A 12,005-nucleotide genomic window follows, 5' to 3' on the forward strand; every position below is an offset into this window, starting at 1 on the left:
ACATTGCACAATTTTTTTTTGGTGCAGAAATTTTTGAAACGATCTCTATAATTCTGCTTTTGAGATTACTTGGCTCCAAGCAGTGCATTTAAAATTTCCAAATGACTAAGACTTCTGGGTAATCGCTGTGCATTCTGGTCTTCTTGCAAAGTGAGAAATTGAACCCATTGTTTTCAAATGTAATGAAACATGGATGAATGTTAACATTAACAATTAAGGAAGTCTGCACCATCTCATTTGTGGATATTTATTCAATCATTTATTCATTTTGATTCTGCATATCTTATGTATTTTAGAGCAAATAATTTTTTTTTTTTTTTTTTTTTGTGGCTGGCTGGTGCAGGGATCTAAACCCTGTGACCTTAGTGTTACCAGGCTGTGCTCTAACCAACTGAGTTAACTGGCCAGCCTAGAGCCAATAATTTCCCCCCCAGATCTCAAACATGTTTGTGGACCCCAGAGCCACAAGTGGACACAGGCAATGGGCTGTCGTGCCTGGGGAACACACCAGGCCTTGAATGTTGAGTGACCGGCACTGGTCCTCCTGTTTCCCGGGGCACTAGCGAGAAAAGGGGCCTGGACTCCCATCCACCCACCCACCCTCTCTGTCTGTGCACCAGAACAGGCTGGGATCACAGGAGAGGACTGATTCTGCTTTTATAGGGGTTGGACTTCTTATGCATTCTCCATAGACAATAAAACAAACCCATCAAACAAAACTCTTCCAAAGGGAAAACGAACAAAACCCTTTGCTGTTATACTGCCCTTTTCCCTGTGGTGGCGGATGCCTCCAAAGTCAAACTTCTCCTGGCACGGCTGGAACTTGGATCACGTCCCCTTCCTGCCTAAGACCCTGCCCTGGCTTCCCATCGCCCTGTTTACAGGGTCTGGCTCCATCCTGAGCCACCTTCCTCCGTGGGCAAACCCCTGGGCAACACTACCCATCGCTTGCACCGGCTGCATCTTGCCCACCTCACGGACTTGGTGCTGGAAGTCCCTTCCACCTGGAATGCTGTTCCCTTCCTCCCTGCACAAGTGAATGTCCCTTGCCTTTCAGCACGTGAGTGTCACTCCGTCGGGAACCCTTTCTCGACCCCCCCAGCTAAGTCAGTTCCTACCGTTATAAGTTCATGGCACCACGTACCTCTCCTGCCTGGTACTGTCATAGTTACCACGTCATAGATGTTTTTCTGTGCTCATTTAGTTAATGTGAATCTCCATAACTGGATGGTAAGTTCTATGAGTTTGGGGACCATGTCTCAGTGTTCTCACCACTGTGCCCCTCAGCGTGAGTTTTATCATTAATCCCACTTTACAGAAGTGCAGACTGGGGCACAGAGAGAGAAAACCTGTGGCCAAGCTCAGACAACTGGAAAGTGGTCTCACCCCAGTGCATGATCTATATCCGCCGGCAGGGAGACGTGCTCAGGAGCATCATCTGTGAACAGAAGCACAGCCCTGGCACACGTTCAGAACTGACACTCCTTAAAGGCTCCCTGATGGCCAGGCACTGTCCCAAGAGCTTTGCATCCGTGAACTCCAGCGCTCACCACGATGCAGTCAGGGACGTGCTCCTATCAGCTCTGTGTTTGAAACTGGGAGGCCTGAGCGAGGTCACCCAGCTGGGAAGGGGCAGAGTCCGGGTCTGAGCCCAGGTGTTCTGGCTCCGGAAGCAGGGCACACGGTGTCACAGCAGCAGGCCCCACCAACGTGCTGAATGCACGAAGGAGGGTGTTTAGGAGTGAATTTAGGAACCGGGTCCACCCTGACAAGCCCAACAGCAGGAGCAGTCTCGCTCTCCGCTGAATGCAAGGATTGAATGCATGTTCACTTAAAGGAGTTTTAGCGACTGCCTGGATGAAATAGTTAAGGTGATCAACTGTCCTGGTTTGCCCAGGACTGAGGAGATTCCTGGGATGCAGGACTTTCAGTGCTAAGGCTGGGAAAGTCCCAGGCAAACCGGGTCTCCCTAGAAATAGCTGAGAAAAGACAGCTCCCCGCCTGCCCACCTACAACCTGTCCACCTACACACCCCCATGGGCTTCCTGCTGCCACGGGAGAGATGGCAGCTCTGCCAGACCAGCGGGACCAGGGAGAGGCCCTGCTGTGCTCTGGGTGACAACAGACACTCTGTCTCACAGTTCAGACACCAGCAGTGCCCGCACCACCCTGGGAATATGCATTCCACGTGGGGAGCAGGCCTTGGGCCTGGGGCCCAGAGGACCAAGATGGTGACTCTCTCTCTCTTTCCAATACTCTCCCCCTCTTCCCCGTGTCCTCTGTCGTCCTCCCTATGTCCTCTGGAAGGCAGTTGCCACTAGGGGGAAAGCACTGAATAGAGTAAGAGGGACAGCGGAGAGGCTTTGCAGAGAATTTCACTGATGGGTTTTGGCAGCTTCCCATTGTCCACCCGCACCCTGACTTCAGGATTAGAAAACTTTATCAAAGTTCACTCTCCTCCCAACTCACCCTCCTGGACTTTGAGCAACCCGGGCCTCACTGACTAGAGCAGCATTGTCTGAGAGACACATAAGGCAAGCGACATAATGTCACCCTAAATTTCCTAGCAGTCACATTAACAAAGTAAGAAAAGTTGACATTCATTAGTTAACCCAATATATAAAAAAATTACTATTTCAACATGTCATCAAAAACATAAGAAACTTTGCATTTTTTTTTTGTACTAAGTCTTTGAAGTCCAGGGTTTATTTCACACTTCCAGTGCACCTCAGTTTGGAAGCTAAATTTTCACCAGAAAGACTTGATTTTTGTTTAGATTTTGTAAAAACATAGTTGAAAAAGTTGATTTACATACCCAATATGTTCCAAGAATACTGAAGACTTTCCAAGAACTGAAACTGAAATTCATTAACATTGAATACTTAGTTCCTTGATCACACTAGCCACAATTCAGGCGTTCAAGTGCCACGTGTGGCTGGTGGCTGCCCTATGAGAAAGGACAGGGCTAGAATAGTTCCCCTTTGTCACCTTCATCTTTACCTAATGTCTCCTTTCCTGCCAACATGTATAACTGGGTAAAAAAAAAAAAAAAAAAAAAAAAGAAATAGGGGAGAGGTGAGATTAGGAAAAAACCCAGCTCTTACAGAGCAGACTTTGACCACAATCTCCAAGCTGAATTCTGAGGCCCCTGGTGTGCATTGATGATGGTCACAGGCTTATTTCTTAAATATTCCACATGGACAATTTGATGCTACTTGTGTATGTGCAGTTAGTTTCACCTTCAACCTAGGGACAGTCAGTTGCCCTAATCAGGCGTCCCCACTGCTGGGGTGGTCAGCAATGTTTCATCAGAAAGGCCATGGTCCAGAGGCGGCTGTGACACCTGAGGCTTTCCCAGTTACCCAGCTGAAGGCAAGGAAGGGGCTTTTATTGGTGAAGGGGTGGCCTGTTAGCAAGTACAATGACTGGTAGAAAGGGTCTCCCAACAGTCAGATGGAGGAAGGCATAACCTGGGGACCAGCTCAGGTACTGGAACCCCTGCTCTGGCTGAGTGGCCAGGTATGCGGCCTGCGCCCCAGGGAGGCTCCAGGTCTGATCCTAACTGGTCCTGAGTCCAGTCTTGGTTCACATCTCTGCCACCTGATGCCATCTCCAGGGGTAGCTCTGGATGCCTCCACAACCCTGTTGTGGCTGCCTCAACAGGCCCCTTTCTGCAAGGTGATGACCGGAGCCACTCAAGGACACAGAGCCTGGACTTCATGAGAGCCACAGAACAGGCTCTATGACCGACTGGGGTCTCTGCTGCTGAAGCGGTGTTTACTGAGTGTCCACCCACATGAGGGCAGCATTTGATCTTAGGCTCCCTTTCCCTATCCAGGCAAGGAGGTGCTAGTGAAGTTGCCCCTCACCCACCCCAAACTTTTTTACCTGCTATTGCTATCAATCAAAAAGAACCCAAGGGCTGTGCGTGACCAAGTTGCCTTAATTCAGCTCAAAGTAAGCCTTCTAGTTGCTGGATCATTCGGAGGGCTCAGATTAGATTAGATTAAATTGAATATGTCTCCTCTGGGGAAGTAATTTTCCTCAATAAGCCTCAGTCTCCTCTTACCTGTAAAATGGTAATAAAGTATTTTAAAACTTCCTATGGCTGTTGAGGGCAAAGGGGATTTCAGCTACCAATATTTCTGCACATCTGAGTCAAAGTGTGTCAGTTCAGATCACATAGACGTGCAGGCACACGCAGGCGTACACGCTCACCACAGCGGCACCGATGTGTACAGGTAGCAGCACCATGTCTGGAGAGATGTGCGCCAGAAAGTCAGCGGGGGAAACCCAGGTGATAAGGATCACAGATGATTTTTAACTGTTTTCTTACTTTCTGTCATCCTGAATTTTTTTTTTAAATTTTACAATTGACTGTGTTCTACTTTTATGATTGAGAAAATAACCAAAAATCAAGACCCACCCTTACGGCTCTAAATCCCCCCAGTAAGCCACTGGTGGAAGCAGGATGCATACCTTGCTTGATGGTGGGGGACTTGGGGCCGCTGTCCACCACAAACGAGAACATCTTCCCGCTGGTGCTCACAGGCCGCCTGTGTGAGGCAGGTGGCGCCACGGTGGGCCTGGGGAACCCCTGGGACCAGCTCCTTTGCACGGGCACTGGCCTGGTGCCCTGGTGGAAGGGGACGTATGGTGGTGAGGGTGATTGGTTCGGCTGCTGTGGGGCCCGAGGTGGCTGTGCCCTTGGCCACGGTGCTGGGCCCCTCATCCATGGGTAGGAGACCTGCAGGGGCAGACAAGAGGGTCAGGGGCTTATGACTAACTGGGATGGTCTCCACTCCTTTGTCCCAGTCACATACTCGCTGCCTTAGGTCTCAGTTTCTGCCACCTCCCTCCCCCTTAGATCTTAGCTTCTGTCACCCTCTCCCCAGTAGCCTTCCTGGACTCTCCTCAAGTTTGGGATGATGGTCCAAGCCACCATTTAGTGGGTGTGTCCTTTATGCTAGGTACCCCGCCAAGAGGTTCACATGTACTAACTCATTTAATACACCCAATACTGTGATGATGCTGAGGCTGGGAAAGACCAAGTGACTCTCCCAAGACCATAGATGTAGTATCAAGCTGCTGAGCTGGCAGAATGTCACCTCTACAGGATTCGGGACTTCCCATTTATTTTGCTCACCACTGTATCCTCAGCACCTAGATAAACACCTGGCACTTACATAGCAAGTCCTCAAATATTGGTTGAAAGAAGGAATGAGCCAGTCACTGAGATCGGAGCCAGCTCTCTGGGACTCCACAGCCTGTTCTCTTTCCTTCCACACTGCACGTCTCTCTGTCTGTGCCCTGAAGGTGACAGCTCTGGGTGGCAGGTACCTTGACTGTCTCATTATCCTTTGATCCTCAACATCTAGTGCACCTGATTCTGGCAGATGTTCCATAAATATCTATCAAGGAAACCTTTAATCGTCTGACCCTGGGGAAGGTGTTTGCAGCTACTGTCCACGGAGAGCACCTAACCGTGGAGAAGCGAGTGTGGAGAGGGGCTGACGCCTGGCTTCTGTCTCAGCTCGATGCCTTAGTGGTGGTTCCTCCCTGGTGGCTAAACGTTGACGTGGGTCAGTGCTGTCGCTCACTGCACTGAACCTACCTGTGCCTCACAAGAGCCCTCCATTGGGGGGTCTCTTCCTATGTCATAAACGAGGCCTGGAGAGGCTCAGGGGTTCACCCAAGCTCAGGCAGTGGTGGTGGGGGGGATTGGTATCAAGATCTGATGGCTTCTCTCTGTCCTCTCTCTTCCTCTGTCTCACTGTCCCTGTCCCTCTCAATCCCGCTCTTTCTCCTTCCCTCTGTCTCTCTGTCTCTCTCGTACTCTGTCCCTTCTAGTGCTCTTGGCGGAAATAACACACTTTCCAAGTAAGAAACTAAGTTCGGAGTCTTGCTGCCTACGTCGGGCCACACATCTACTTTCCCTGGGCTCCCGCTTCTCCTTCCGCGGACTAGAGAGAGTATGAGCTCGAGACACACAACGAGACAGGACAGGACGCTTCTAGGATGAGAGACAGTACCTCCTCAAGCTGCAGCTGGGTTTTATTGAAGAGGAAGGTTGTCCACTCACTCAGGGCACTGACCCAACCTTTAAGCTACAGACTTTTCACAGCAGCTCAAGGATCACCTAACTCCAATCACAGGGACATCTGGCCCCGCTTTCATAATGACACTGGTCCACTTTAAAATCAGTTTGCAGGAATGCGACTTGGCGGCGTTCCGGGACTCTGTTACTTTATGTGTGGTTTTGAGTTTCCCTCCGCTGTTGACATGTCCGTGTTTCCCCATCCTCTCTTCCTTTCTTGCATTTCAGAAGCGGGTGTCATGCTCCCACCCTGCACTAACTTCTCCGTCCATCCTGCCCCTTCCCATCCTCCGGGGCTGTCTTGCCTCAATCGTTCCTATAGCCTATTCCCATTGCTTTAACAAATATTTATTGAATGACTAGGCTGAAGGCGGAAAGGGGTACATTTGAATGTTCCGGGGCTGTCTTGCCTCAATTGTTCCTATAGCCTATTCCTATTGCTTTAACAAATATTTATTGAATGACTAGGCTGAAGGCGGAAAGGGGTACATTTGAATGTGTTTTACCCCAGGCTTGTAGAACACAAATTTAGAGATTGTTGGTTGTGGTGGAGGAATCAGGTTTTGTGTTGGGGGGTTCAGGGGAGCCTCTTAGGAAAATGTGCCTCACTGCCAGCTAATGGCAAGGGTGCAAAAGGGAGTGACCATGTCTCATGCCTCAAGGGTTCCACTTTGGTAGTGGACAGGCCAGAAGCCGCTCAGCATCTTTTGGAGATTCTGGGCAATCTTGTTCATGCTCTCTCAGCCCATTGTTGTGGGTGGAGCTAAACAAGCAGCCAATCATATTCCCTTGCCATAGTGATTGGTTCAGAGAAGGGGCATGCAATCCAATCAGAGCCAAGGAAACCCAGGGAGACTTGGCTGGACACCAGAATCTGTAGCTACAGGTGACCTCCTGGGACTTGAGAATGTAGCCAGCACCAGGGGATCCCAGACACAGAGAGAGGGAAACTGGTTTTTGGTTTTGTTGTTGTTGTTTTGGTTTTTTTTTTAATTGTGAAAAAACCTGCAAAACCCCATAAACTTACTATCTTAGCCATTTTTTTTTTTTGCTGCTCTACCCCCAGACCCCACCCACCTATCTTAGCCATTTTTAAGTGTACATTTCAGCAGCAGTATTAAGTATATTCGAATTGCTGTGAAACAGATCTCCAGAACTTTTTCATCTTGCAAAAGTGAAATTCTGTTCTCACTAAATAACCTCCCTTTCCCCCCCTCCCCTGAGCCCCTAGTGACCACTATTCCCTTTCTGTCTCCATGAATCTGATTAATTTCGGTATCTCATATAAATGGGACCAGACAGTATTTGTCTTTTGTGGCTGGCTGATTTCACTTAGCATAATGTTCACAAGGTTCATTCATGTTGCAGCATGTGCCAGAATCTCCCTCCTTTTTGAGGTTGAATCAATACTCCACAGCGTGGATATATCACATTTTGCTTATCCATTCACCTGCAATGGACATGTGGGTTGCCTCCCCTCTTGGCATTGTGGAAAACAGAGAACAGGGGTGAGAAAACAGAGAAGCTGGTTTTGAGCCCTGGCCCAGGTCCTACCCTGTACCGTGAGGCTGGCTAGGGCTGGTTTTTGTCACTTGCAACATAGAGCCCTACTGATAAGGTCTCTAAAGGGAAAGTGGTATGATGTATAAATGCAGCAAAGGCTGTGATTGCCTCCTTAGGTTCAAAAATAAAAAAATAAAGTTCCTTTTTTAAAAGATTGTTGATTCAGGGTGGCATTAGTTGGAAGGTTAGAGCTGGTTATCTCTACTTATCAGGTCTGCTCTATCATAAGCAAGGTCAAGGTTTTATCAGAAATTGCTGCTGGCAACTATAAGGAAATAGGTATGGGGAAAAACAAACAGAAGAAAATGACTCACGTTGAAAGCTACCTCCTGGCTGTGCTCACATTAGAATGTACATGGAGCCTGGGGTCAAGGTCAGTTATCAATGAGTTTGGTTTTAGAAATTTGAGTTTAAAAATACATGCTAATGCCTTTCTTCTTTTTTTTCCTGGTCTCTGACCATATGGTATGTTGCGTGGTGTTTACTTATTTGTTTCGTTTTTGAGACAGCATATGCTATTCCCAATTTCTTCTACATGATCTTTAAAATAGCAGGTTGTCAACCACCTAGACCACACCCACTGCTGGATTTCTATCAGCTTGAACAAAACACTAGCCAACTATTAACTCAAGAGATTACAAGCTATTTTTTCCAGATTATCTACTTCTTTGTGTTATCACGTCCACATCTGCTTCTAACGCTGTCAAAGCTGCAGAGAGAGGGGGACACCCTAAAACACTAAGGTAGTTCTGCACGCAGAGTGCTACAGGATCTGTGCATTCCGCCAGGAGGACCTGGAGGCTGTGCATGAAGCAGGGAAGTGGACTCTGCCCTTGAAAAGCTTGTCCAGTTCTCTGCTGTCTGCCATTACAGTCACTGCTGCGGCTGTGTGTGGACCACCATGTAGAGAAGCACTTACGTGCCAGAGACTGTGCTGTTTCCTTAACTTATGTGATCTCATCTAATTATCAGAATGGGGATGGGGGAGACATTTTTACTCCCTTTTGTGATTAAGAAAATGAAACTCAGTGAGGTTAAGTGACTTGCCTAAGGAAGGTCCCTCCGCCAGGAAGTGGTGACGCTCTTTGACTCCAAAACATGTGCTCTTAGAGCTTCTAGGTTATTCGAAGTCATGATTTATGCCTGCTTTCCATACTCGCAAAAGGATCTTAAGATGATTGGTGAATGAAGAATAGGAGATACTCCGAGTTAAAAAATGAAAATAAATAGATGGTGCAGAAACCATAAGCTGTTGCATGGGCTGCTTGTAAATGAAACTTTCTGGGAACGCTGATGACCCCCTTATGGTAGCGTTATTCATAAGGGACATGCAGGGCTGGGGAAGCAGCTCAGAGGCCCACAGCCTCCATCCAGGCAGGAGCTACGACACACCCATGGCTGCACAAGAGAGCTGGGGCCAGCTTACACTGGATCGTGAGAGCGGATTATTAAATGCTCAGAGTTCTGTGAGCCGGTTGATAAACACAGCCACTCATAAGAGTTAAGTTATATACACTTACGATTAAATTATTCAGAAACAATGGTAAAAAATACTTACTACTCATCACTTCCTAATTATTTTACTGTATTTTATTATTACCTATGCTTTTGAGGTTATTTAACTCTGCTGTAGCTGTGTATTGGCAATGCTGTATAATAAGAGATGTGTACCACACATCTTTCCAACTCTGTGTCTGGTGATGTTATATTGTAGCTTGAAATCAGCCACAGGGGGAGTATTTACACCATAGAAATCAGGAAATGCTACAAATCAGTGCTTGATTTTTTTTGTTGTTGATTGCCTACACTTTAGAAGGTGACGAAGAATAATAATACAGATTAAACTTAAAAGTGTGTTTTGTCTGTAACTATTACATTATGAATAGTACCAAATATTGAAGAAATATTCTTCTGGTATTTGAAAACTACTATCTGATGCAGCAGAGGAGTCACTTGTCATTGATGGACATGTGAGGTCCCAACACACGCCTTTCTTATTCCACTTTTGTCCTCCTCATAAATGAAAACCAAAACATCCACCAATATTAAGGATGGAAACTCACTCGCTCATCAGTTGCTACCATAAGTTGGTTAGGAATACAAGAGTTCAGCAAAAATAAATGAAAATGATCTGTAAGAATCAATGGCTAGATGCAACTTACAATAAAGAGAATTGTATATTTTATTATTATTTGTAAAGAATGCGCTACACATTCTTTGCATCAGTAAACTACACATGCATACTTTACTTTTTCAGAGGGCTGGTTGTTAAATATTTATCAGCAAATCACTGGCTGGGCCCCACACCCAGCAACGTGCCTGGTGCACACTGTGGGTATTTGCTGACTGAACTGAACAACTGGCAAACAGAGTGTAAGTTAAAGGGACTTCAACTGATTCTGGGGTTGGGCAGAGAAAATTTATAATGAGTCTGGAGCATCTTGTAATAGCAGAAGGTAAGGAGGGCTCAAAAACAAAAGGGTCAGGGCAGGTGGAAGGGACACAGCCACAAACCACAAAGAGCTCCCAGAGGCCAAGGCTAGAACAATTTGAGCAACAAAATAAATAACATAGTAGCGGATTGTAACCCAGAGTATAAGATAAATGTACACGAGTCCATACTGATATAAATACTTGAGTGAGTAAATAAATAAATGGGGGAGAAGGGACAATCTTCCTGACGGGAGGATTTAACACACATAGATTCTCTTCCTCCAGGACGAGGAGCCTAATCCCACCCCTTCCTCCCCTGTCCTCTGAGGGTTGGCTACACTTAGTGACATGCTCCCAAATAACTGAGTATGGAAAAGGAAAAATAGTGACTTTACAGTGGGGAAACCTGGGAAGCAGCTTCTAACTGAGAGATGGAATTTACATCACTGGGGAGACGTGGATATTGGCGCCCCCTGATATGATGTTACAATAAGGACATGTCACCTTTGTGGCATGCTTTCTGAAAGCTATAACCCCAGTCTAATCAGAGAAAAACATCGGACAAATCCAGACTGGGGACACTGTCCAGGATACCTGGCCAGTACTCCTTGGGGCTGTCAAGGTCATGAAAACCAAGACAGGACTGAGAAACTGTTGCAGACTCGAGGAGACTAAGTCTTGATGATGAGTGCAATGTACCCTGGATTGGGTTGTGAAGTTTAGTTGATAATAATGTGCCAATGGTGATTTTTTTTTTTTTTTTTGGTTTTGAAAACTGTACCATGGTCATGTCAGATGCTAACGATGGGGGAAACGGGGAGAGCGGTAGACAGGAACTCTCTGGACTATCATTACAACTTTCTGTAGATCTGAAATTATTCCAAAATAAAAGAGTTATTTAATTATATATATAGAAAAAGCCTTTGAGTTTCCAGAAAAAAAATAGTACAAACTCCATATGCAATTACTAATGTAGCTTACTCATAGGACAGTCCTTTGGGTCCACTTCCAGCCCCTATGTCCTCTGATTTTACTCAACTTTACTCTTATAACTATACAACTATAATGACTGGAAGGGACATGGAGGGGACAAGAGGAGGAGAGGGTGGAAGGAGGCACTGACCCCAGCAGAGAGGAGCAACTGACAGGGAAAGACAGGATAAAGAGAAAACACAGATGTCAGTGCTAAGAGCCAGCAGAAGGGCTATTTGGTGCCGGGGCAAACAGTCTTCTCCCCGCCACGGTTCCCAGGTGTTGCCACAATTCAGAGTGGTGTAATAATTCTAAGTCCCCAAGAACAGGATAAATTATATTCAGGGTTTTCAGTTTCAGAAATCGGGATTATACATTTCAGAACACAGAACTGTCAAATCACATACTATTTTTTAGTTTTGGAGCTTAAAGAAATAGGTCTCTGAGAGTTCAGAAAAGTCATTGGTTTGGATTTTGACCAGGTGGGTTAAAGGACATATAACTGCATTCTGGCCCATCTTCTTGCCCATCTGTGTGAATCTTCCAGCTTAAGGTTTTTTCCCTTTCCTTTCAAGTTCTTATTTGCTTCCTGGTCAGTCCATAAAATGGGGAATAAAATCTAATGAGAAAACATCTAGATTTTTGCAAATAGCTTTTTACCCCTAGACTTGGCCTAGTTCAATTCAGTCTTGCCAGACTGAGTGACTGAGTGAATGAATAAGTGATCATCCACAAAGTTAGGAAAAGTGGCAACGTGGTCACAGTTTGGTAAGAGTGTGTGGTCTGCCCAAAAAGATAGGAAGCAGCCCTGGGCTGGTCCCTGGGTTTCTGAGCCAGGTCTGTGCTCTGTTTCTCCAGGACACCAAGGCCTGTGCCCCCCCCCCCCCCCCCCCAGCCCCCCGAGGGGGCTCCCGGGGTCCGTGGACATCCCTTGAAAATG

At 46.7% G+C, this 12,005-nt stretch overlaps 1 protein-coding gene across 1 annotated transcript in view; it reads right to left on the minus strand.

Annotated features, from left to right (window-relative positions):
* FHAD1 (forkhead-associated (FHA) phosphopeptide binding domain 1) overlaps positions 1 to 12,005 on the minus strand; it is a 138,442-nt gene that overhangs the window by 94,926 nt on the left and 31,511 nt on the right. The window contains exon 3 of the mRNA XM_008572857.1: positions 4,480 to 4,747. Coding sequence (XP_008571079.1) covers positions 4,480 to 4,747 — 268 coding nt within the window. The remainder of the gene's footprint in view (positions 1 to 4,479; positions 4,748 to 12,005) is intronic.

This window comes from Galeopterus variegatus, unplaced genomic scaffold (assembly GCF_000696425.1).
Source record: "Galeopterus variegatus unplaced genomic scaffold, G_variegatus-3.0.2 Scaffold843, whole genome shotgun sequence".
Classification (NCBI taxonomy): Eukaryota; Metazoa; Chordata; class Mammalia; order Dermoptera; family Cynocephalidae; genus Galeopterus; species Galeopterus variegatus.